The sequence below is a fragment of the Cuculus canorus genome, chromosome 19, assembly GCF_017976375.1.
Source record: "Cuculus canorus isolate bCucCan1 chromosome 19, bCucCan1.pri, whole genome shotgun sequence".
NCBI classification, from domain to species: Eukaryota; Metazoa; Chordata; class Aves; order Cuculiformes; family Cuculidae; genus Cuculus; species Cuculus canorus.
The window spans coordinates 11,764,316-11,790,609 of NC_071419.1; the positions used below are offsets into that span (position 1 = coordinate 11,764,316).

At 57.3% G+C, this 26,294-nt stretch overlaps 2 protein-coding genes across 3 annotated transcripts; both read right to left on the reverse strand.

The window, feature by feature from the left end:
• Nucleotides 1–4,570: 4,570 nt before the first annotated feature.
• LOC128854110 (RING finger protein 208) lies at nt 4,571–6,193 on the reverse strand. The gene has a single exon (XM_054084312.1). It carries the CDS (start codon nt 5,734–5,736, stop codon nt 4,762–4,764), a length of 975 nt encoding a protein of 324 aa, XP_053940287.1. The 5' UTR covers nt 5,737–6,193; the 3' UTR covers nt 4,571–4,761.
• Nucleotides 6,194–7,842: 1,649 nt separating this feature from the next.
• Nucleotides 7,843–26,290, reverse strand: NDOR1 (NADPH dependent diflavin oxidoreductase 1). 2 transcript variants are annotated; one of them, XM_054084310.1, is made up of 15 exons: nt 26,266–26,290; nt 25,950–26,077; nt 24,077–24,154; nt 23,595–23,692; nt 22,343–22,441; nt 21,595–21,696; nt 20,918–21,124; nt 20,463–20,584; nt 18,831–19,051; nt 18,372–18,479; nt 17,165–17,279; nt 16,087–16,233; nt 15,351–15,469; nt 11,529–11,623; nt 7,843–8,132 (listed from the first exon to the last, which is right to left on the reverse strand). In XM_054084310.1, the coding sequence occupies exons 1-15, from the start codon at nt 26,279–26,281 to the stop codon at nt 7,988–7,990; spliced, it is 1,800 nt and encodes a 599-aa protein (XP_053940285.1). In that variant the 5' UTR covers nt 26,282–26,290; the 3' UTR covers nt 7,843–7,987. The 2 variants fall into 2 exon arrangements, with proteins under 2 accessions (XP_053940285.1, XP_053940286.1); XM_054084311.1 differs by lacking the exon at nt 26,266–26,290 and having other exon boundaries at nt 25,950–26,259.
• Between the last annotated feature and the right edge of the window lie 4 nt (nt 26,291–26,294).

The following is a 26,294-nucleotide window of genomic DNA, read 5'->3' on the forward strand; positions in this document are numbered from 1 at the left end:
TCCAGGATGAGCATCTCCATCACCCCAAAGGCTCATCCCAAATCCAGGATGAGCATCTCCTGAAAGGCTCATCCCAAATCCAGAATGAGCATCTTCTGAAAAGCTCATCCCAAATCCAGGATGAGTATCTCCATCACCCCAAAGGCTCATCCCAAATCCAGGATGAGCATCTCCATCACCCCAAAGGCTCATCCCAAATCCAGAATGAGCATCTTCTGAAAAGCTCATCCCAAATCCAGGATGAGTATCTCCATCACCCCAAAGGCTCATCCCAAATCCAGGATGAGCATCTCCATCACCCCAAAGGCTCATCCCAAATCCAGGATGAGCATCTCCATTGCCTGAAAGGCTCATCCCAAATCTGGGACAAACATCTCCATCAGTGGAGCCCTAAAGACACGGAAGCAACGAGCCAGCCAGTGCAGAGGTGGCAGCAATTTTGCCCTCAAAGCAGGAATTGGCCCTTTTTGTTACATAAGGAGGAAGGATGCAGCCTGTCCTCCATGCCCCCTGTGATACCTCTTGGGCACAGAGTAAATTTAAAACTGCTAATTTGATTTTGAGTTGCAATTAAGGAAGAAATGGGGCCTTTCAGGAGTAAGTGCCGGGTGACAGCCCGTTTCTCCAGCCCTATTAACCTCGAAAAACCACATTCGCTGGAAGAGAGGCCAGGGTGCGCTGCGAGGGGACAGGGACAGCGGGGAGGTGCCCACCCTTGTGTCCCAGCTGCAGAATTAAAAGTCTTTCAAAGTCATTCTGGCATCCCAAGCCCTGAAAGTCTCCCACGGCCACTGTGGTCATGCCAAGCCTTGTGCTTCCAAGTTGGGTTTTCAAAGCACTTCACATCCCACTCGCTGCTTAGACGTGGCTGGGACCTTGCTGTGGGAGCAGGTTTTGCCTCATGTGAGCAAAGATGCTCCCAGTTTTAAAAACTCCCGGTTGATGCGATGTCTGTCCTGGGCTGGGATGAAGCTCTGAGCTCTCCTGATCTCTGGGATGACTCTTAATCGGAGAGAGGACCTGAGGGGTTCAAAGACTCCTGGGAACGACCCTTCCCCAAATGCCTTCAATTTAGATGCGGCAAGGGCTCTGGACAGGGCATCTCTGCTGGTTCGGGGTCAGCCTTTGGCATGGGTTCAGGGGATGATATTTCACAGCCATTCTCCCCCCAGCCCAGCCTGGTGCCAGGGGCCATACTGGGCTGGGCCAGCCCTGTATTCCTGCTGGTGAGGGGTGGGCAGCCCCTGGCAGTGCAGAGGCTGATCCCCAAGTGTGTGACCCCACCAGTCCCCGTCCTGCCCCACCGCCCTGCCAGGAGGTTGCACAACACAAGCAGTTCCCCACTGGTGCAGGGCGTGGGCAGGATCCGGCCCCACTGCTGGCTGCGGCAGTGGGTGAAGGCTGCGCTGTGTGGCAGCGCGATGCCAGGCTGGGAAGGAGGTGGCCAAGCACCCGCGCTGTGCCCTGCTAGGGAACAAGAGCCCTCGAAACCTTGACCCTGGGCAGTCACGCACCCAAAACAGCCGTTTGAGAGCAGAGGAAGCCGCTTGCAACGGCCTCTGCTTGCACAATGAGGTGCAACCCCATGACGAGAAGATAGCGGGCTGTGAGACGGAGCCTGAAAGGCTGGGACAGGTCCTCAGTGCTGGCCCGAGGAGCTTTTTGGGGGTTAAATCCCGAGGAAGGCTGCCCTGCATGGGCACCCGCTCCTGCTCGCACCTCAGCTCCACATCCAAGGCCGGATTCTGGCACAGGAGTTGCTCCCGGTGCTTCAGTGGGTTGAAGCTCCCGGTGCTTCATGGATGCTTCATGGATGTTTTCATGCCATCCCCTGGCTGCCATCCCTCCAGCCTTGCTCAGGGTGGGGACAGCGCTGGCATGTCCCCAGTGTGGGGGCTGACTGGGGAAGAGGAGATGCTGCTGCTGGTTGTGGTGCAAAAGGGGTGGGGATGACTCCAACCAGAGCGGGATGGGGCCCCTGACACCCCAACCCTCTGCCCCCAACACTTGCCTCCTTGGGTGGATGAGACGGGGCACGCTTAGTGCATGCCTGAGGCTGTGCTGCCAATGTCCTCGCTGCCACCCCAGCATTGCTGGGGACTTGGGTTGTGGGGACACGCTGGGCTTCAGTGGCAGAAGCCTGGAGAGAGATATGCCCACAGAGCCCCGAGCACGCAGGTCCCTGCGGGGATGGGGACAGACATGTCACCGCTGTGGGGACACCAGTGCCAGCAGCTGGGAGATGCAATGAATGGGGTGTGATGGGGTGTCAGCAGTTTGTGGGAGGGGACAGGGAGGGCTGAGAGGGGAGCAGAGGGAGATGGGGTGGATTTGGGGGGCTGTGCGGGAGACAATAGTGGAGGTGGAGGGGCTGGGGGCTGCAGTGGGGCAGCAAAGGAGAGCTGGAGGGCTGGTGAGAAGGCAGATGAGGTGGTTGTGGTAAGATTGGGGTGCATGGAAGGGCTGCAGGGGCCGTAGGAGAAGGCTGGGGGTTGCAGTGGGGTGTGCACAGGGAGACAGAGTGCAGAGGGCTGCTGGTGGGGGACAGAAAGCTCTCTGGGAGTGCAAGGGATCAGAGGGTGCCTGTGTGGGGCTCCAGGGGAGCTTTGGGGAGGCTGTGCTGGGGAATGATTCTCCACAGCCAGAGCCCTGCCGCAGTGCCCCACGGCTCTCGGCACACCACCCCCGGCCCCGTCTCGCTGCGCTGCGGCACACCCGCTGTGCCACTCGACGCTATCTCGGCGCGCTAAATATAACCGAGTCCTTGCGAGCGGACATTGCAGCCAGGATCCATGGGCCAGAGCTGCCCGTGTGCCGGGGCACCGGGGCACAGCCGCGCTCTGTCACCCACAGGACCACAGCTGCACTGCAGCCCCCCTGAGACCCCAACCCTGGGGGCATTTAGGTGCCCTTCTATGGCTTTTAGCACCCTGGCAGCAAAAGATGGGAGCGCGGATGTGCTGGAGGCTGCGGCGTGTTCCATCACATCCCTTTGGGGACAGCTCTGGCCTGGTTTGCCCAGCAGTCCCCCCTCATGTGAGGTAGAGCGGGGACACGTGCCCGGTGTCCCATGCGACGGCAGGGTCCCCCGGGGGTGTCTGAGCTTCCCTCCCCGCAGGCCACATCTCCTGCAAATGCCCCCGGCTGGGGCTCCTCCTGACGGAGCTGCTCCACTTGGTATAAATAAATATTATATGGTGTGATGGGGATGGGGGGACCCACCTGGCTCTGCCTTCTGGCCCGACCCATTTTGGGGTGCCCTGCTCCTGCCTCCACCTCCCATCTCTTGGGAGCAGCTGAGAGTAGCCCGAATGCCCTGGCAAAGCCCAAATCTCTGTCCCTATGGACACATGGGCACACGCTGGCTTGATGGGCAGGGGGGCATCGCTTGCTCCCCCCAGCCCAGCTCCCCTTGAAGGAGGAAGGAGAAAGGAGAATAGAGGTGGTACTCCGTGGTCCCTGGCAGCCCCAGTCCTAGGATGGTGCCCAGGGCATGGTTCTAGGGGAGAAGAGCGAAGCCAGGACACAGCACTGGTTGCACAACCTCCGGGACAGGGCACGGCAGAGTCAGCAGAGTAGGGATGGAGAAGGGCGACAGCACAGGGGGGTGATTTGGCACAGGGTCCACGAAGAGCTTTGGCAGGGAGGAGCCTGGCAGTGATAAATAAGGAGCAGCACATCACAGGACATCCCAGGTTGGGAAAATAGGTGCCAGCACAGCAGGACACTGACCTCCCTGATGGGATTATGGGGGTCTGACACCTCCCTGTCACCTGCCACCAGTCCAAAGGTGGCCAAAAGCCTGAAGCCAGACCCATGCCCTTTTCCTTAGGGTACCAGTGTCCCAAATAGGCAGCTGCCAGCCCTGTGCTCCGCAGTGGTCAGGGAGCAGAAGTGCAGAGGAGCTGCGCCATGGTCCAGGCATCGCCTGGCTGGGATGCAGCCACTGCACAAGGCCAGCTGCCAAGGAAGCCCCAAAGCCCACATCCTGCTCACCACTGGGATCCTCTTGCCAGCCGCAGCCGGCCCAGCTCCCGGCAGCTGCAGGCACGTCCTACGTGGGCTCAGCCCCAGTGCCACGCTCACTGCGAGCTCCTCCACCTGCCCTACTGGAGCCGGCTCCTGTGTTTGTTCTCTTATCTCCGCACGGGGTGAGGCATGAGCACGGCCCAGCACCACTCGGACAGGGCTGGAGGTGCCACAATGGGGGCAGGCACCCTCTTACAGGAGGGCTCAGGATCACTGGCTGTCCCTATCCCCTCCTCATCTCACCGCTGGGGATGTGCCCAGCCTGGACTGAGCATGGAATTCAGCTGGACACGGCCGTGGTACCAACGCAAGTTGTATTTTCAGTCCATACCGGGGATTGCCAGTCTGTCCATGCTGGGCTCGGGTAGCACAGCCCACGGCACAGCCCTGCTCTGCCTGCAGAGCCCATGTGATTCCCAGCCTTGTGCCAGGGATGTGCACCTCCTGCTCCCGCTCCATCCACCCCTTCGCTGCCGTAGCGACATGTCACCTGGTGCCTGGTGGGATGCAGGTGATGCTCAGCTCCAAGGTCGCCTCCCTCGGCCACCCACTCCAGCTCCTCCGCTGCCTCCACCACTGTGGGCTCACTGGCAGCACTTGGGATATCCTGGGTGCCTGCATTCCCAGGCTCGCTTCCAGGCTGGCATCACCACCCAGCACCACCCCAGGGGCAAAGCCGGAGCAGAACTCCTCTCTCCATGCACGGCCCAGCCTGGAGGCACAAACCCAACGCTATTTATCGAGGATGAGGAAGAGCAGTACCATCAGGACGATGGGGAGGAAGATGAGGAGGAGGCTGAGCATCTCGGCCGCCAGCAGCAGCGCCAGCACCACGAGGTAGCAGCAGCGGCAGCGGCGCTCCAGTCGCCCCAGCCCACGGATGAGGCAGGGTGGGTAGCGGACACAGGGCAGGCACCCAAACATGCGGCTGGTGTGGAAGCGCACCTGGAAGCGATGCTCAAGGGCACCGGCGAGGCCCGGGCGCCGTGGTGGCAGGGCAGGGGGCCGTGGAGTGGCCAGGGCATCAGAAGAGCCAGGCTGGGCGTGCAGCAGCAGCAGCTCCTCTTGCAGCTTGCAGATCTCCCATTCCAGCATGGGAGTCTTCTGGCGGCAAATGGGGCAGCGCACGCGGCCAAACTCGGCGCTGGCAGCCGTGTCCATGATGGCACGCAGGCAGGCGCGGCACAGCCCGTGGTTGCAGTTGAGCAGGGCTGGTTTGTGTCGCTCATCGTCGTAGGGCTCCGTGCAGATGGGACACTCATCTTCGCTGCCCGCCAGCACGTGGCACGGCTCTGCCACCGCCTCACTGCTCGATGTCTCCTCTTCCTCACCCGAGAGGCTCAGGATGGAGCTGGAGGTGCTTTCCAGGCTGGGTGAGCCCTGCTGTGGCACTGGGCTCTCACTGCAGGGCAGGATGGGGCTGGCGGCGGTGGCAGCAGGAGGGTCCTGCTCCACAGGCAGGGACGCACTGTGGGCAGGCGTCTCGTCATGTCTGGGCAGGAGCACTGCGGTTGCATCCTCCACCAGCGGCACATTCCAGCGTCCCCAGGCAGGAGCGGGTGCCTCTCCGCAGAGCTGGGGGGGCTCTGCAGGGCCCCCCAACCCCGCAGGCTCGCTCTCATCCTGCTGCCCGGCACAGCTTTCCTCATTGGCTGCCTGCCCCGGCTGGGAGCTAGGCTGTGCCTCCTCGCCTGCTGCCACCTCCATGGGAGCAGCTGCCCCACGGCTGCTGCCCCCCTAACCCGCTGCCCCCTGAGTCCTCTCGGGGCTGGGTGCGGGATGAGGGTGCTGCTCCAGGGCAGGAGGAGGCCTTCAGCACGGCTGCTGGAAGAGTTTGAAGGCAGCAGTGTTCACATAGCGTCCTGTCAACCCTCCAGCACAGTTTGGGGCCCCCTCCCAGGCTAACAGGTCAGGAGCCCCCAAAGCAGGGTGCATCCTCATCATCCTCACCCAACGGCAACCCCAAGAGGGGTATCGCTGTGAGCATCCAACGGTCACTTCCTTCTCCTTCTCCTCTTCCTCCTCCCCAGTGCTGACGCAGTACTGACCCGCCACGGTCCGGAGGAGAGGGCGACAAGCTGGGCGCTGCCCTCTGCGCCGGCGAGGGGTGCAGGCGTGGCAGGCGCCCGTGCAGGGCTGGGGCTAAGCCTGGCTCTGACCAGTCTGGTTCGTCAGCTTCTGGAAGCAGCTCAAATGCAGGCAGCCCGGGGCACGCAGCCATGCCCGCACCAATCAGCTCCTGCAGGAGCCGGGGAGGAGCTGGGCCCACGGCCGCCTCTCCTCGCCCAGCAAAAATGGAGCCACCACTGTGGCCAGCACGTCCCACATGGAGCATGGCAGCAAGGGCCCTGGGCTGCTCCTATGCAGCCCTCATCCCAGCTCATCCCTGTCCCCCAGGCTGGTCCATGTGCTCGGCCGCCTCGCCTTGCTGTGCCCCATAAGCAGCTACCAGAGCTTGGAAGTGCCCCGTAGAAGGGGATGGTGGCACCAGCGCGATGACCACCACACAGCAGCTCAGCCATGTGTCCCCTGGCTGTCACTGGGGCACAACAACACCCACACGCTGGGGTCTGTGAGTACAACAGCTCCTCCAGCAAGGCAGCAGGTGGGGAGATCCAAAAAGCCCCCATTTCCACTCACTGTGGTGCCGTAGCTTGAGCAACACCCTGGGGCACTGCTTGTCCGTGCAGGACTCCATGATCCCGCATGTGGGAGGGCGGCTGGGTCACAGGCGTAGTGTGGCACCGCTGTCCCTTCCTGTCCCAGCCTGCTTCCAGGGACTGTCCCCAGTTGATTCATGCCCTGGGCCCTAATAGCTATTTACACAATGGCACAGAGTTCACTGAACTGGGGGAAGAAGGTTGTGGCACTGGTCCCACTGGGCCAGGAGAGTGCACGGCCCCGAGGCTGCCAGTGAAAGGGTCGGAGGCTGCTGGCACGCTTGGCCCTGGCTGGAAACAGCTCCCAGGGATGGAGGACGGATCCAGCAGATCATGCGCTCAGGGAAAGTGATAACTCATTGTGAAATGGCACTCAGGGAGCTCAGACCTCAAAATCAAGCGGGCTCAGGAAGATCAACTGTCAGCAGAGACAGAGGGATGAAGCTTCCTCCTGCGCCCATCCCTGCTGGCCTCAGTTGCTGAAGACAGGGGGAACAGGTCTGTCCAGGCAGCCTCCTGCAGCAAGCACTGCTGCTGCTGACTAATGCCAGGGTGGAGAGACTCCCATGCAACACATCACTTCCTCTAGGTCCTACCACAAACAACGGCCGTTGCCCATGCTGCAGCTCCAGCAGTGCTCATGAGAGCTGCTCACCCAGCACAGGGACACCAGGAGCTGGGGCAGATGGGGCAGCAGCTCAGATCCATGCAGGAGCCAGCCAGCAGCATCCCACCATGGGGACTGCTCACCCCCACTCTGGCAGGGTGTAGGAATGGAGAGCCAGGCTTTACCTGTGCCAAACCCACACTGCAAGTGTTCCCCCTGCCTGCTGTGGCCCTGCTGCCATCAGGGAAGGGCTGGTTATCATAGAATGGTTTGGGTTGTAAAGGATCTCAAAGCCCCTCCAGATCCAATTCACCCCTGCCACAGACAGGGACTCCTCCCACTGGATCCAGTTGCTCAAAGGCCCATCCAACCTGGCCTCAAACCCTTCCAGGGATGGGGCAGCCACCACTTCTCTGGGCATCCTATCACTCCATGCCCTTGTACAAAGTCCCTCCCCAGCTTCCTTGTACACCCTTTCAGTACTGGAAGCTGCTCTAAGGTCTACCTGGAGCCTTCTCCAGGCTGAACAACCCCAACCCTCTCAGGCTCTGAAAACATGCCCTTGTTGAGTAAATCCAAGCTCTCCACCAGGCATTTGCCCTGGCTAAGATAATCCCAGCCCAAGGACGATGCCAGAGGTGGATGATTTTGCTGCCTCCTTTATTCAGGCAGAGCTCACAAGGAGCCAGGCTTACGACCAGGTTTCAGACTGGAAGCGCTGGGACCGTTCCAGGGCTCTTAAATGCTCCTCTGCTTCGGAGGGCGACAGGCCACCTTCCAGCTGCAACACCGACTGCAGGGCTTCGGCCACTGCCGCTGGCATCTGCTTGGCATTCCTGGAAGAGAGAGCAGGAGACACGATGGAGGGCGAGCAGCAAAACCAGGGGCACATCTGCATCTCCGGGGCTCTGGCAAGGCAGCCTGTCAGCGGTCCCTGCTGCCACACCAGGGCAGCGGGGATGTGCCTCACCCTGCCACACGCTGCCTGGCACTAAATCAACAAGAGGCTCTGAGAGGCAGCTCAGACCACTCCCCGGAGAGCAGTGCCGTTACCCACGCAGGGCTTTTCAGCACTGGAACTTACAGGCAAAGATGTGTCCACAGTACCCAGTCCCTGGTGAAGGAGCATCACAGCTCAGTAGCCGTAACTCTGGCCCACATATTGCTCCACTTACTATCACCCTCATTAGAGGGACAAGCGGAACGTGCACGAGTCATAATTTATCAGCAGGAGGGCAGGAAACTGTCCTTTCATCGCTCAATGAAAATCACCTCTGACCCTCAGCTGGGTGACACAACTGCTGTGAAGGAGCAGCTGCTTCCATCCATCTGCTGCCTCCTTCAAGAAACCTGAAATTACTTTGATGGCAACATCTGTAACTAAAGCCAGTTCAGGCCCCCAAATAAGAGAAATGGGGAAGAAAACATGAGCTCCTGTGTAGAAAATAACCCGAACAGGATTCAACCCTTCCAAGTGTGATTGTTTCTTATGGGAAGTAAGAAATTCAGTCTTTTTCTTGGAGAGAGTTTCATTTGATGAACTGCCTGTGTGACAAAAAAAAAGATCTAATAAAAAAAATCCCAGGCTGCTCCAATTGGCACGAGCATCTGGCAACGTCCTTGCTGTTTCCCAAGAACAAGGCAGAATTCTGACTTGTGCTTGAAGCTGATTAACGTCCTAAAATACACAGAAAGGAGGTCTTCTTTTTTTGGAAGAGTCGCATTGTTTCTGAGTCAGGCGCTGATATGCAAGTGAAAGATAATGCAGTGCTGGACTTGAGATGGAAAACATGTCAAATATCTGTTTTTTGCAGAGAAAAGAGAGACACGTTCAACCTTTTTGCCCCTGAGTGAGATAAACTGGGCACGATGACAGAGCAGAAACAGCCCTGGTTGGCAGACCCTGCCCCAGCCTGCAAGAGCCTGGGAAGGCTCCTCCCATCCAAGGACAGGCTCAGAGAGTTGGGGTTGTTCAGCCTGGAGAAGAGAAGGCTCTGGAGAGACCTCGGAGAAGCTTCCAGTGCTGAAAGGGGCTCCAGGAAAGCTGGGGAGGGGCTCTGGATCAGGGAGTGCACGGATGGCACTAGGGGGAATGGTTTTAAGCTGAAAGAGGGGAAATTGAGATGAGATCTCATGAAGAAATATTTTGCTGTGAGGGTGGGGAGGCCCTGGCCCAGGTTGCCCAGAGCAGTGGTGGCTGCCCCATCCCTGGAGGCGTTCAAGGCCAGGCTGGATGAGGCTTGGAGGAACCGGATCCAGTGTGAAATGTTCCTGCCCATGGGAGGGGGTGGAACTGGGTGGGCTTTGAGGTCCCTTCCAACCTAAACCATTGTAGGATTCTATGATTCCATTAAGGCGGATTCATTGTGCTACATGGCCAGGGCCACTGCACAGGGACACGCAGCCCAGGATTCACTTTGCCCATCTTTCTCCTAGTGTGTCTGAAACTATGAGTACTGTTTTTAGGGGGAAAAAGGCCAGTTTCAGGCTAGCCCACCTGCATCTTCCCATCTGGCAGCCCATGGGCAGTTCAGAGTCTGCGGGCCAGGCAGGGACACTGTGATCCTGGGCATCTTTACATGGTTTGGGCCATTCCAGAAAGGTGGGGAGGTGTCCACTACAAAAGGACAGTTGCCACAGAGAGGACAAGGCTCTCAGCTCCCACCTACCTGATCAGGGCTGACAGCCACCCTGCAGCAGGGACAAAGAACCCAGTGAGATAGGTCTTGGAGCAGCCCCGATGTCTAAAAGACCATCACTGTGGCCACCCCAAAATCCTGCAATAGGGAGAGCTGTGCAAACCTTGCTCTTTCAAAGACAGATCCCTTTTTTTGGCAGCTGCCCGGCTCCATCAGCACCAGAAAGTAGCAAGGAGAATGAAAGAAGGAGAGAACAGAGCCATCAGGACCCCATGTCCAGTGGTCACCTAACAAGCTGCCTAAGAGTCTCTGCATTTGGGCTGCAGACGGAGACACTAGACCAAGTCCCAGGTGCAGTTCAGTGGAGGAATCCAAACCCAGACCCCAGATGTGTGGGTTAGGAGTCACCGGATCAGGGTAAGGGCCCCAGGAAGCCCCATGATGCAGCAAGGCACGCCAGACCACGCTCTGGTGCAGCAGCAACTGACAGGGTGGTGGGCGGCATGGCCCCCGCTTCCAGAGCCATAAACAAAAATCTCCTTCTCGGAGGAATGCAGTGAGGCCAGTCTCACCCTGCGAGGCACCAGGGAAATTCCTGCTTTCATGCAGGACAGGCCAGAAAGCACCTCCTGCAATTGCTGCTTGTGTCGACAGCAAGGCACAAGTTTGCACAGTGCTTTCCAGGTCACGGGGTGCACGACAAACACAATCGCCAGCCTCTTGCTACCTCAAGGAGCCCAAAGCTTTTCACAATGCTCACCCCAGGCAGCAGGTGAGCTGCCTCCTCCCTGCAATACAGGCAGCAACAAGGACAGACAGGTCAAGGGATTTGCCCAGGAAATCATCTGCAGAGCTAGGAATGAAGCTGCAGATGTTCTGCCTCCAAAAGCTGGCTGGAAGTGGAGCCTGGCTGAGATTCCCAACCAGCCTAAGGTAACAACCTGGTGAGACTGCGCTGTCAAAGGAGGAAGGCTGCTGTGCAGTGCGGCTCAGCCCTGCCCCAGGAAGGCAGTTTTGGGTGCAAAGAGCCAGTGAAAACGTGCCAAGGTCCCAAACACTGTTGCACATGAGCCCCACCACTGGTGGACCCCTGGTGTGTTGCACCTTAGAAGACTCCTGCCCACCAGAACAGCCAGAGAAACCACAGAAGCCTTTTTCCCTGGTTGCACTGAGCCCCACTGGAGAAGATGAGTGTGGAGAGAGGCCAAGGCTCTCCCATGTATGTATTTGCCACGGGGCAGAGGCCAGGAAGCCTTCAGGTCCTGCTGCTCATCATGGGTGCTGGCTTTAGGAGGGAGGAGCACACAGGTCTGGCTGGAGCAGCTTCACCCTGACACCAGCTCTGCTCTTCCTAACTAGATCACAGGGTGGGTGAGAAACGGCCCTCGCAGCCCAGGGCTTGCAGAGCTGGATGTACGGAGAGAAGGAACAAGCTGGTCTTTTCGCATCAGTCAGTGCAGCCCCCAGAGATCTGCCAGGGTGCAGGGTGTGCTGGCTCTGGAGGCTGAGCCAAGGGAACACCTCCAGGGAGGTGGAGACTCAGCAAGGTGCAACTCCTCTCCCCCAGCCCCTGCAGGGAGACCCCTCACTCACCCAGCCAGGTAGATATGAGCGTTTCTGCTGCTCAGCAGCTCCCACACCAGCCTTCGGTTCTCCCGGATGCGGTGCTGAACATAAACCTTGTCCTCCTGCAAGAAAAACAGCGCTGAGCCCGTCAGCCCTGGCAGCCCCAGCCCCATCCCACCTGCCTGGCTCCCAGGGCTGCTCTCAGGGGTCCTTTGTAAGAGCAGCACAGCTCCCATAGCGGGAGGCACTGGAGAAGCTGTTCACCCAACCAATGGTTTTCAGCTGAAAGAGGGGAGAGTGAGATATTGGGAAGAAATGTTTTGCTGTGAGGGTGGGGAGGCCCTGGCCCAGGTTGCCCAGAGCAGTGGTGGCTGCCCCATCCCTGGAGGTGTTCAAGGCCAGGTTGGATGGGGCTTGGAGCAACCTGATCCAGTGGAAGGTGTCCCTGCCCATGGCAGGGGAGCGGAACTGGATGGGCTTTGAGGTCCCTTCCCACTCAAACCGCGATTCTATGAATCAACTATTTCAAGGGAAGGAGACCTCCACACCTCACCAGTGCATTGGGATGGGCTGGTGGGAGACAAGTGCAGCACAGGAGCTTCGGTGGGGAACGTGCTCCAAGCAGCCTCTCCAAATCCTTCTGCTCTGCCAAACAGCCTGAGCCATGAGCTGGGAAGTCCACGTGAGGGCTCCTGTCCTGCCCTTCCCTCTCCCAACACAGGCAGAGGACCCTCTGTAGCCCAGGTCTGCTGCAGGGCACAGACACTTCCCCCACACCCCTGGCTGCCAGTCCCAACCCTGTCACCTGCTGGGGATCTACAACACCTTGGAATGGCAGAAAGCTTGGTAGGATGGCCTCAGCCCCACTCCCTGCCCCTTCGCTGTGCTTACGGTCTGGATACCACTGGCTTTTAGCACAGTACAGCCCAGCCCAGGAGAGTTCCCAAAGGGTTAATCCACAAGACTTCAAGCATCCCAAGCAACTGCCTACAGCCCTGGCTCCAGCCCAAGAGGAACACCATTGCCAATGTGCCTGAATCCACTAAGGGCCCCGGCGGCTCCTCCGTGACAAAGGTGACACTGTGATGGAGGCCAGGCCCTCTGCCGCGTGTCCTACCACGCGGGGCCCTGTGCAGTGCTGAGCAGAGCCACAGGCACAGCCTCTTCCCCGTGTCCTCCTCCCTCCTGCCCAGACCCAAAGGCAACAGGGCTTTCGCTGCATCTCAGGCTCCAGTTTGGAGCTGTGCGTTCAACAACCTCAAGCAGCAACCAACCCCAGTGTCACAAGAACTGGTGACCGCACGGTCAGCAGGTCCCACACGGCTCCACTGGTGACATTGCACTGCGGTCAGGTCACCCCGGGCACAGCTCCGTTGTTCTGACCTGGCTGCCGGCGATACAGGAGGTGAGCAAGCCCGTCACAAGCACTGACACAGCCAGCTGGTAGTTCAGCTTCAGCATCATTAACATTAATCAGCTAAGTGCTGACAGCAGCTCTGCCAACGAGGCTGGGGCTCTGAGCGGGTCACTTAAGGACCTGCAGCCACCTGGAAACCAGAGCACCCCAGTGACAAACTGGGGTCATGACGTCTCAGCTAAACCCAGGGCATCCTGCTGAGAATTAACGACGGCTGCATTAGACTGGGATCAATCAGTCTGGAGCACGGGCAGGTGTGACGTGACAGAAGGGCACAAAGGGGACCTCATAGAGGGAAAAGGGAAATCTTGCTCAGTTATGGAGCATCCCAGCTCCTGCCAGGCTCTGAAAACAAACTTTTCAACAAGCTAATATGGCTATGGAACTGGTGGAACGGGTACAGAGGAGGGCTACAAAGATGATCCAAGGGCTGGAGCACCTCCCATACGAGGACAGGCTGAGTGAGTTGGGCTTGTTCAGCCTGGAGAAGAGAAGGCTCTGAGGAAACCTTATAGCAGCTTCCAGTACCTGAACAGGACTACAGGAAAGCTGGCAAAGGACTTTTTACAAAGGCATGGAGTGATAGGATGAGGGGGAATGGCTATAAATTGGAGAGGTGAAGATTAAGGCTAGACATAAGGAGGAAATTCTTCACAATAAGGGTCGGGAGGCACCGGCCCAGGTTGCCCAGAGCAGTGGTGGCTGCCCCATCCCTGGAGGTGTTCAAGGCCAGGTTGGATGGGGCTTTGAGCAACCAGATCCAGTGGGAGGTGTCTCTGCCCATGGCAGGGGGTTGGAACGGGATGGACTTTGACATCCATTCCAACTCAAATCATTCTATGATACTAATGGCTGTGGTTTCTGCTAGAGCCGCAGTACAATGGCCCAACACCACACATCCCACTGGGCTGCGCTCTTGCTCAACCCTCCGCATGGCCCTGCAAGAACTTGGTGGCAGAAGACCCTCACAACAAACTGGCTTGCCCCACGGAGCAAGCAGAGAAGGGAGGCTTACTCCAATGTGAGTCCCATCCCTCCGGAGTCTGTAAGGGCAGAAGGAGGCCCTGGGGCCACTCTCCAGCTTTCGGGAGGAGCAGAGCCTCCCTTCCCTCTGTGAACCAGCAGAAAAAACGCAGACTGGTCACCCAACAAACCTCTGCCATGCTGCTCCTGTTCATCAAAGACTTGGAAAGCCTTCACAGAGGCATTCAACTCATGCCTTACAAGTGACTGGATAAAAGACGCTGGCTTCATGTCAACACATGCACACAGCCAGGAGAAAAGGATCGGTGCAGCAGAATAACCTAGAAATACCCATTCTCACCCACCCTTTTTATCAGATCTCTGTTTTAAAGGCAGGCGGAGCTTTCAGTGCCATCAAGGGACAGGGTGAGGCAGCGAAACAGAGTCCTAGCTCAGGCAATCTAAGAAGCCATGTAGCCTGAGTACTGCCCACCAAAAACACTGCCTGGGAAATAAGACACTGCCTGTTAGGGTGAGTCCAGAGAAGGCCACAAGGATGAGCTGAGGGCCGGAGCACCTCCCGTACAAGGACAGGCTGAGAGCCTTGGGGTTGTTCAGCCTGGAGAAGAGAAGGCTCTGGGGAGACCTTGGAGCAGCTTCCAGGACTGAAAGGCGCTCCAGGAAAGATGGAGGCTCTTGATCAGAGGAGGGCAGGGATGGGATAAGGGCGAATGGTTTTAGGCTGAAAAGGGAGACTGAGGTGAGATCTTAGGAAGAAATGTTTTCCTGTGAGAGTGGGGAGGCCCTGGCCCAGGTTGCCCAGAAAAGTGTTGGCTGCCCCATCCCTGGAGGTGTTCAGAGACAGGTTGGATAGGGTTTGGAGCAACACAACCCAGTGAGGTGTTGGAACTGGATGGGCTTTAAACTCTCTTCCAACCCAAACTATACCATGATTCCCCAATTCTATGATCTCAGAGCAAAGTGAGGGGCTGAGCTGTGGGAGTACTTGTACTTCTGGAGAGCTTTCTCCTGCACAGCTGAGGCTCGGGGAGAGCTGGCACAGAGGTCAAGCCAGCGATCAGACAGACATGGTGAGGAGGGTGGTACTCAACCAAGAAAGGTTATTGCCTGGTGACCCTCCTCAGAGAACTGGGAGCCTTTTATCACTCACGTGCCCCAGCCAAACAAAGCTGGCTAACGCCTTATCTGCTCCAGCACTCACCAGCCCCGTCCCAGCAACCCTTCCAACTCAACACAGCCAGACAGGTCCTGGCTGGGCAACGGCTTCAGTGCAGGTAGGGATCCCAGCCAGCACCAAGATGGTATGGGAAGCAAGGTGACTACTGTGCCTGGTGACCACCAGGCCCTCCACAGGCCATGCTAACAGGTACAGTGGCCAGAAACACTGGCAGAGCCCCATCATTGCTGCCCGAGATGCAGCTATTCACCCTTCTCCTCTGGGAACTAACCTGGTCCCTGGAGAATGCCGTGAAAAGTGTCAAGAAGCCCTTTGTCACCAGCTCTTCCCACTCCGCTTGGCAGTAGAAGTCCTTGGATTTCTGGCGGCAGCCAAAGAACAAGTAATTCCCTGCGGAGAGCAGACGACAAGGGCTGTGTTGGATGGGTCAAATGCCTTGTGAGTGCTGGGGACTGTCGGTGCCCATGGGACCTGTGGCAGAGCCCCAGGGCTCTTGCCTCTCCACTGTGCCTGACTGACAGCCTGGCCTGGAAGAGCCAGGAGCTGTGTCAGCATGAAGCCAAGTGACCTGCGGCAACAGAGGGCCCTGTGTGCTGGAAAAGCAGATCCAGGGGGGCAAGAAGAAATCCCAGGGCTGCCTGTTCCCATTCATCAGCCTCAGCTCCCTGCTGAGACACACAGCCAAGCTGGGAGAACGAGGATGGGACAAGGGTGGAGGCACAACTCCTTGTGCCACAGCAGATGAGCTCAGAAACACATCTCCACTCACAGAACCAAGAAAGAGCCTCTGCAGAGCCCTACCCTGACCCAAAGAGCAGCTTTGCAGGCTGCACACACCAAGCTCTGTTCCTCACCTGCCCCAGAGCTCAGCTTGCTTCCACCCAAACACAGCAAAGTCTGGGCCTGTCCAAACCCTCAGGAGCCCCCAGTGACTCCTTCCCCTCTGCTGAACACAGACATGTCCGCAGCAAGGGGCATTCTGGCTCCCTCCCACGACCATTCCTCACCTTTACGTCCCTGCGCCACCCGCTCCTGTATGGCTGCTCGGAACGGTGCCACCCCTGTGCCAGGGCCGATCATGATCACAGGGATATCAGGGTCAGCTGGGAACTTCATTCCGCCTTTCTTCACCCAAAGAGGCACCCAGACATCACCTGGAAAACAAACAGCATCACCTCACTACCCACACCTGTGACACCCTGCAGAAGGCGAGCCACGCACCCAGATCTTCCAGGATGCTCCCAAGATACGGACAGCACCTGGCTTACCACAGTGCTGGCACCAAGGCAACCCTGGTGCCATGGGCACACCATGCGTGTGCGGAAAGGGCTTCAGATGTCTCAGCATTGCCTCTGCAAGCACCTGAGGATGCCAGAGGAACCCAAGAGCTCCACAGCACAGAGGCTGAGGGACAGCCTTCTCCTCAGGCATCTTGTGCCAAGAGAGACAGTGGTGGAGGTGAGCAGAGATCTCAACCCGGCTGTTGAGTAAGGGAGGGCCAAACCTGCCTCCTCTGGGAGCCAGAGAAGGGGTGAAGATCCCCGTCTAGGTACTTTGAGAAGATCCTCTTGCCCTGGAGTCATACAGAGCAACTCTCTACCATCCTGCAGCAGGGGACCCAGCTGGAGAGCTTTTGTGGTCAGATAAGCAGCACACAGGCTTCACAGGACAGGATGGATGCATTCAAAGGAGGAATCGTCCCTCCCAGAGCTTGTTCTTTGGGGCTGGAGGTATCCAGTAGCTCCAAGATGCCTGGAGCAGCCCCCTGTGGGACAGAAGGCCACGCTGACACTGGGAACAGGAGGGCTGAGCAGCTGAGAGAAAACCAGGAGCTCGGGAAGAGCAAGCTGGAGGAGCACATCATGCTCTGCAGAGTTTGGGAGCAGCAAGGCAGGATGGCAACTGTAAGTTCAGCCTGTCCTGCCAAGCCAGAGAGCTTCAGCTCCCCATGGCAGTGGTGCTCCACCATGGGTCCAACCAGCTCCAGTGAGTGGCCAGCACGCCCACAGCTCCACCACATTCCCATGGGATGAGTTCTGTGTGCTTTGCAAGCACAGAGGGTTCTGACAGAGTCCAAGCAACTACCTTGCTCTGGGTTGAGAGAAGCCAGCCAAGTAGAGCAGAGACCACGGCGGGGTTTGCTGAGCCGCGTCTTGTATCTCACCACTGCCATGAGGATCTGGATCCGGTCAGGGTGAGCCTGTGTCCAGACAGGAGCCATGAGAACAGAGAAGATACCGAGCACAGGTCTGCAGGAAAAGCTCAGTGTCACCTGGCCAGGGCATCTGCAACACTCATCCTAGCCCCTAACAGCCACTTGGACACACAATGGAGCACATCCTTGCCCAAAACCTTTCTAAGATGGAAGGCTTTTTCCCAGAGACGCACTGCTGAGGGAATGCTCTGCACAGCTCAACAACCACAGGGACTGTCCAATCCAAGCGGTCCCTGTGGAGGAGAAATGCTTTTCGTGTGAGGGCTAGCTAATGCCTGCTAAGTCACCCAGGCCAGGTCCCACTGCCACCTCCCGGCAGCAGCAGGATCAGCACTCCCCGTTCCCAGAGCCACACCACCCAGGGATCATAGAATTACAGAATCGTGGAACGGTTTGGTTTGAAGGGACCTTAAAGCCCATCCAGTTCCATCCCCTGACAGCGGCAAGGACACCTCCAACTGGATCAGGTTGCTCCAAGCCCCATCCAGCCTGGCCTTGAACACCTCCAGCGATGGGGCAGCCACCACTGCTCTGGGCAAACTTGGGCCACGGCCTCCCCACTCTCACAGCAAAACATTTCTTCCCAAGATCTCATCTCAAACAGCTGAAAACCATTCCCCTTCATCCTGTCCTTGCACTCCCTGATCCAGAGCTCCTCCTCAGCTTTCCTGGAGCCCCTTTCAGTACAGGAAGCTGCTCGAAGGTCTCCCTGGATCCTTCTCTTCTCCAGGCTCAACAACCCCAACTCTCTCAGTCTGACACTCTCTGTCTCTGCACCAACTCCTGCTGCTCCCCATGACAAGGACACTGGACAGCTGCAGTGCACAACTCCAGCCCCAGCACTGGCAGGAGGGGAAGAACCCAAACATGGAAGCTGTCCCAGCCCTTTGGTTACCATCCAGAACATTGACCCGCCACATGCTGGCAGCAGAGTCGGGGTTCAAGTCGGCTGTGGGTGCTCAGAGGGGCTGGGAGTACAGCACAAACATCTGTGGCAGGCACAACACCAACAGCTCTGGCCCTGCTGGACCCACAGCTCAGAACCTGACACGAGTTAAAAATGGGCTGAGCTCTTACCAGCACAGAAGAGGCGATGGAGAAGGCGCGGGGTCTGATGCGAGGGATGAGGTCCAGCAGGTAGTCGGGTGGAATAGCACACGTGGTGTGAGGGAAATCCCAGAGGGTCTGTAAAGCCAAGGCAGGGTGAGCCTTTGAACACTCTGGAAAGCAGCCTGCCTGCTCCTCAGGGCCTCAGAGGCTGTCCCAGACTGCTGTGCCACACTGCCCACCATCAAAGGTGGCAACCACCCCATCCCATCCTCCTCCCTCACCCCGAGGCTGCAGCACAGGGCCCACCAGAGCCCAGGAGCATTTGGAGCAGGTCTTAATCACCAGTGGAAAACCAAGACATGTCAAAAAGTGGGTGAAGTAGATTAAATTCCCCAGTCAAGAAATTACAGCTGATCATGCGCCTGGGTGTATTCTGCCACAGCTCAGCCCTCACGAAGCAGGTTTGCCGCGTGCCCCAAGCCTCACCTCGAGAGTGGTCCTGCGGGGCCGGTTGCAGTAGCTGTACAGCTCTTCCTGGCCGCCAGCAGAGCTGAACTCCTGTAGCTTCTCCCGCTCCAGCTCATTCGTAGCAAAGTAGGACAAGAGCTCAAAGAAGGAGCGCCGTGGCACGCAGGAGATGTCCAGGTAGTGTGTGACCAGGTGCCGGATGGTGCAGGGCTGTGGCAACAGGGCAGGGAGGGATGTTCCTGCAAGGGAAGGTAGCAGGGAGAGCTCAGTGCCAGCACCAGGGCTGGATGCTGTAGCACTGCCCACCTGCTGCACCACAGCTCCGGCACTCCTGGGGAAGAGGCAGCAACGTGAGCAACACTGCCAAGGTCTTGGGTCGAGGAGGCTGCAGGTTCTGTTTAATATCTTTATCCATGATCTGAGGGGATCAAGTACTGCCTCAGGGAGTTTGACAGCAAATTGGGTGGGGATGTTGATCTGCCAGAGGGCCGGAAGCCTCTGCAGAGGGACCTGGACAGGCTGGATCAGTGGGCTGAGACCAACGGGATGGGATTCAACAAGGCCAAGTGCCAGGTCCTGTGCTTGGGCCACAACGACCCCTTGCAATGATCCAGGTGTGGGGAAGAGTGGCTGGAAAGCTGCCCAATGGAAAAGGATCTGGAGGGACTGTTTGGCAGCAGCTGAATATGAGCCAGCAGTGGCCCAGGTGGCCAAGAAAGCCAACAGCATCCTGACTTGGATAAGCCATGGTATGGCCAGCAGGAGCAGGGATGGGATCGTCCCCATGGACTTGGTGCTGGTGAGGCTGCACCTCAAATCCTGGGTTCAGTTTTGGGCCCCTCACTACAAGAAAGACATTGAGGTGCTGGAGCACATCCAGAGAAGGGGAACAGAGCTGGCAAAGGGTCTGGAGCACAAGGATTCTGGGAGCAGCTGAGGGACTTTGGGATGTTTAGCCTGGAGAAGAGGAGGCTGAGGGGAGACCTCATCACCCTCTGCAGCTCTCAGAAATGAGACTGTGGTGAGGTGGGTGCTGGACTCTGCTCTCAAGAAACAAGTGATAGGATGAGAGCAAATGGCCTCAAGCTGTACCAGAGGAGGTTTAGATTGGGTATTAGGAAAGAATTCTTTACCGAAAGAGTAGTGAAGTACTGGCAGAGGCTGCCCAGGGCAGTAGTGGAGTCTCGATCCCTGGAGGGGTTCAAAAAACATGAAGATGGCACCTGGGGACATGGTTTAGCTGGCACGGTGGGGTTCGGCTGACAGTTGAGCTTAGAGGTCTTTTCCAACCTCAGTGATTCTATGAGTCTATTCTATGATTCCAGGATAACTTCTGCTCTGGGCTGGGGGTTACAAAGACACAAGACACAGGTGGCAGCCTGGATGCTGCTGGGTCCCTTTCAGGAGGCCCACCTTCCCTAACGCAGCATCCGTACACACAGAGTGCTGTGAGGGAGGGAGAGCCCCCACGCTGTGAGACAGACAGAGGCTCTGTATCCATCAGCTACTACAAACTCCCTACTTACAGTGCCTAAAGCAACGGAAAAGCTGAGCTCCAAAGCAATGGAGAAGCAAAGTTCCAGGCTGGGCCAGCGCTAAGGCGCTGCCCCATGCCAAGAGGGAAGGAAAGGAGAAGCGGGCAGGACCTACCAGACTCTGTGGGCTTCAGGACAAACTGTCTGTCTGGATCCAGTCGCAGGAGCTGGCAGAACTGCTGCACATCCTCGGGACAGTTCTGGGCCTGGATCATCACTACGTCTCCTGCGCTGAACCTACGGATGCAGTGGGAGCTGCCGAGGGTGCCACAGGGCACAGCACCACCATCCCCACCAGCACCCGCACCCACACCAGGGGAGAGGCCACAGCTCAGCAAAATTCCCAGTGTCACTAACGCTGTGCTCCTTAAGCTGAGAAGGCAAAGAGAGCTGCTCCATGGGCAGGACCCACAACTTCAGACACCCCTGACTTTGTCAAGGCAGAGACCACGTCCATAAGGCTGTAGACTCAGATATGACTGAAGAAGAGGAATGGAAGAGGAAGGCAGGTTATGGGACACTCAATCCCACACAGCAAAGCTTGGAGGAGTCAGGAATCCAAACACTCACGTGATTCCTGAGCCTGTGACATCAAACTCGATGAGCCGGACATCCTGGAAATGGGATTCTGCCGTGACCCGCTGATTGGACACCACCCGGGCAGAGAAGGGATGCAGCTCAGTGGCAATGGTCCTGGGTGCTGTTGGCTGGAGGAGGCCATCATCGGGGTGCGTGGAGTCCTCGGCCAGGTAGTGCAAGGTGTATTTGGGGGGCAGGCTGCGCGGGGGAGAGCAATGCAGTGCAGTTACCTCCATGCTACAATCCTCTGCTGCCGTCCCACTAGAGGCTGGAGGCAAGGAGAGGTCTGAGGTCTCCCACCGTATCCAGCACTCAGCATCCCCATTTCCTGGAGTCAGCCTGTGATGCAGGAATGCAATGCAGGCTGCCAGAAGAAGATCCCAAAGGCTTCAGAGCAGGCAGAGGGAGGCTGGTCTGCCAAGGGCAGAGGCACATCAGGACAGAAAGAGGGGCAGAATCCTGCCAGGGCAGCTGTCACACAGGGGACAAGGGAACATGCCAGCCAGAGAGAGGAGCCACCTGTGGCCAAAGTCCAAAGGATACTTGGAACACCAGAAGCTGTGTGAGGCGGCTTCCTTGTCAAAGCAGGGCATACCTCCACCTCAGAGAACAGCCAAGTAAACATGGCATTGCACACCGGCCAGCTCCAGCATACTCTGCGCACTCACCACACATCCTGACTGATGATGTCAAGGCCAGGAGTGAGAGGATACAAGGCGAGGATCTTGTCCCATAAGGCCACGAGCCATGGATCAATCACTGCATCTGCCCTGCAAGTGGGAAATTCGGGCTGCAGCAGAGCAGATTATCCCTCCAGGCTGAAGTGCTGCTACTCCTGCACCCGAACAATGCTGGGCCACCCCTAGGAAACCACCTCTGCTCCTCTTTCGCTGCACAGTTGCTCCATGCCATTCCCTTCCAGCTTCAAGTCTGGAAACACATCTCAGCCGCTCTAAGCACTTGCTTTCTCTATGGGGCGCAACCACTGAGACCGAACAGAACCACCAACCCCTCCGAGCCAACTACTGGCAGTCACCTACCCCTCAAGTCGCACACAGCTCTGCCCTGCATGAGGGGAACAGCACAGCACAGGCTGCGGCAAGCACCTGCAGGGACACAGCTACGTGACACAGCCGTCCCTGGGTCCAAACAGGACTGAAGCAGAGCCAGGAGATGCTGGCATATACTGTGGGTTATGGGACACCTTGGAGAAGCAAGTGACCCAGGTCCTGGAGACCAGTACGTTCACAGGCAGCAGCAGGAAGTCACTGGCCAGATCTGGGGTGCAGGAGCAGAGCCGGAGTGAGAGCAGCACGGTGCTGCCCCCAAGACTGGAGTGCAGCATCCACAGCCCTGCCACCAGCCTGAGGACAAAACTGCAGCACAACTCAGGGTTTCCCCCCACAGGGCTCTTACCCTAAGTCATGCTGGTCATCTCCCAATGCCACTGGCAGAAGAGGGTTGCCTCCAAGCTGTAGCACTCGTTTGTGCAGCTTCTTTGCAACAAAATTAAACCTGAGCAGAGAAGAAAATCTTATAGCAGACAGCAGAGAACTTACAACAGCCTTCCCGTACTGAAAGGGGCTCCAGGAAAGCTAGGGAGGGGCTCTTGAACACGGAGTGCAGGAATAGGATGAGGGGGAACAGTTTCTGGATGAAAGAAGGGAGATTGAGATGAGATCTTAGGGAGAAATGTTTTCCTGTGAGGTTGGGGAGGCACTGTCACAGGTTGCCCAGAGAAGTGGTGGCTGCCCCATCTCTGGAGGTGTTTGGGGCCAGGTTGGATGGGGCTTGGAGCACCCTGCTCCAGTGGGAGGTGTCCCTGCCGCTGTCAGGGGAATGGGACTGGATGAGCTTTAAGGTCCTTTCCAACCCAAACCATTCCCTGCTTCCATGCAACGGCAGCTGCGGAGGGCAGAGCTCCTCCAGCAGAACAGCCCGCACTGGCTGCGTGAGCCAGCGCACATGGCCAGGACTGTGCCGCAGCGGCACGGAGCCAGCACACACGAGCCAGGCCTATGCTGGGTCCAGCCTGTGCCTCTGTCCTGGGGCAGCTCAGAGGAGCAGCCGGCTGCCACTTGCTGGGCCACACAGGCTGTGCCCAGCTCCCAGGAGGGACTCGGGGAGGGCCAGCTTCCCTTCGGGGCAGCTTGTGCCCTGGGCAGAGAAACACTTCCCTCCAGCCCTTCACTGCCCCACAGTCCTCAGGCACAATCCAATCCCTCCCACTACAGCTTTTTTGCGTACATGGGAGCAATATGCTTGGAGAGAACTGGGACCAACAAGGCTGGCTGCCACCTAGGACTCTATATTTCATGTATGTTTGGTTTGGTCCACTGAGACTGCTGTGGCGTGGACTTTCCTGCCATTCAGAGAGAGAACTGCATGTCTGTAATAACTGACCAGGAAATAATGTCCCAAACACTGCAGCAAAGCATCTGCTTGAGGAGGCTGGGAGGAAAGGAATGGGGCAGAAGCCCAGTTCCTGGGTTTTAGAAGAACACGGGCTGGTAGGGCAAGGTTTTTTAAGACTAGTGGTAATTATCCAAGCTGCTGCTCTGAAGTCAGGCTCTGTTTGTCTCACCCTCACTGTTCCCTAGATGCTCTTGCAGCCTGAGCTGTAAGGAGCAGCCATGGTGGGCAGGCAAAGAGCCGCAGAGCTGCTTACTTGGGATAGGAGGAGTCGCCAAGGCCCAGCACGGCGTAGTCCAGCTGGCAGAGGGAATTGGGTGGCAGGTTCTTCCGGAACAGAAACCGCCAGAACATCTATAAAGGACATGGCTGGGGAGTCACACTGCTGCTGAGGCCTTCCCTGCCTGCCTGCCCCCAGCTTCATCCATCCATGGGGTCCCTCCTGCCCTCCACTAAGTCCCAACAGAGCTAGGAGTATGGCCTCCTGCAGAGGTGACCCCTGACAGCAACCATCCCCACGACAGGCCAGGAGGACAATGCTTTGTGAGCCCTCTGCAGACCCAGGGATCTTGCGACATTGGAGCTTTTACTTCAGCAGCTCCCTACCCACATCCCACATGAGGTTTGACTGGTGGTGTCCCAAACCTCCCTCCTCCACAAATAACCATTGCTCAAGCAACTTCAAGAGAGAAATTGCACCAAGAATATAAAAGCTCTGTAGAGGGGAACACGTCCTACCTTCATGTTGTCAGGTGGGTCACCCTGCCCGGTGGTCGCACACACGAACACCACCAATGGCTCGTTGATGAGCTTGGCCTGTGGGCACAAACATGGAAAGGCTCACTCAGGTCAGCAGCTTCCAAATGCACATCTCATCTGTCCCGACACTGCTGCTGGCATCACACTCGGAATAAAACCTGCAGTCTTGTGTGGCATGACCTCCTCCTGCCCACATGCTGCCTGCAGTCTCAGCTCCACGGTGCTCCTCACCTTCCAGTGTATGGTTGAGTACATCCCATAGTATCATAGAATTCTTTAGGTTGAAAAAGGCCTTTATAAAGATCACCAAGTCCAACCCCTAAGCACTGCCAGGTCCACCAGTAAATCAGGTCCCTAAGCACCACATCTCCACGTCTTTTAAATCCTCCAGGGGTGGGGATCCCACCACTGCTCTGGGCAGCCTCTCCCAGTGTCTGCCAACCCCTTTGTGAAGAAATTCTCCCCAATATGCAGTCTAACCCTCTCCTAGCACAACTTGAGGCCATTTCCTCTCATCCTATCACTTGTTACTTGGGAGAAAAGCCTAACACCCACCTCACCACAACCTCCTTTCAAGGAGCTGCAGAGAGCGATGAGGTCTCCCCTCACCTATTACCAGGGCAGTAACACTAACCCTCCCCCATTCCTACTGGTTCTTTGGCCTTGACTCCTACTTTGTTCCTGTTTGTACCTTTAATCTGGCTCTGGATTCCCTCATCAAGGCATCCTTTGCCCAGAGCAGTGACCAGACCTGGGCTCTGTGACCTTTCTGAGGGCAGTTGGTGCTTATCTCAGCTGAAAACACGTGAAGAAGGAGTGGCGGCTCTTGGGACACAGCTTGTGTCAGATGGCCAGGAGGAGTAAGGGGTGATTGTTCCTCTGCACCTCAAATGCTGGGCTTCAGTTTTGGGCCCCTCACTCCAAAGACATTGAGGAGCTGGAGCGTCTCCTGAGAAGGGGAACAGAGCTGGCAAAGGGTCTGGAGCACAAGGATTCTGGGAGCAGCTGAGGGACTTTGGGATGTTTAGCCTGGAGAAGAGGAGGCTGAGGGGAGACCTCATCACCCTCTGCAGCTCTCAGAAATGAGACTGTGGTGAGGTGGGTGCTGGGCTCTGCTCCCAAGTGACAAGGGATAGGACGAGAGGAAATGGCCTCAAGTTGTGCCAGCGGAGGTTTAGATTTGATACCCATAAAAAATTCTTTACCAAAAGAGTGTGAAGCCCTGGCAGAGGCTGCCCAGGATGGTAGTGGAGTCTCCATCCCCCAGAGAGGTTTAAAAGACGTATGGCATGGTTTAGTAGGCACAGTGGCGTTGGGCTGATGATTGGACTGGATGAGCTTAGAAGTCTTTTCCAACCTTAATGATTTCATGATTCTATGGTTTAGCTGTGGAGCTGGCAGCGCTGGGTTAAGGGTTGTACTCAATGATCTTAAATATCTTTTCCAACCTAAATGATTCCAGGATTCTGTGAATGTCCGTGTGTTCTCTGTAATCAAACCGAGCAGTGCTGGCTGCATTCAACACCCATCACTGATCTCTGCAGAACTATAATAAACACAAATATCTCACTTTTGTGCATTAATTGGGGTGAACCCCCAATTTTGGGACTGCACAAACAGGGCTTACTGGAGATGAACCAAGACTGATACAAGACGTAGTCGAAACAAGAAAATGTTGAAACTACTTCAGCTTACAACAAAATATTCCACTTTTTATAATGATGACTACTTCTTGTATCACAATAAACACAAACACCTCATCTCTGTGCATTAACTGGGGTGAAACCCCCTATTTTCGGGGCTGCCACAACCAGGTCTTGCTGCAGGTGACCCTTTTCCCTTTCTCACTCACCACATCATAGCTATCCAGCGCCTCCACCCTGCAATCCAAGCGCCGCCTCTTAGCTCCCCTGCCGATCCTCTCCGCTGTGTCCTCAGCATTCCCAGTCTGGCTGCCAAAAAGGACGAGGATTTTCCTTTCTGCCATGAGTGAAAGAGAAGGGATTGAAGGAAAAGAAGGGGAAGAGGAGCTGGGGGCCGGGAGCTCGGGGCCGGAGGCTCAGGGCCGGAGCAAAGCGCCGTCCCCGAGCCCCCGTCCCCTTGGCTCCAGCCCCGTTGCAGCATCCCTGATGTCGCATTCCGCCGCAGCATCCCCAGCCCGGACCCACCATTCCCGGCCGCCATCGCGGCGCTTCCG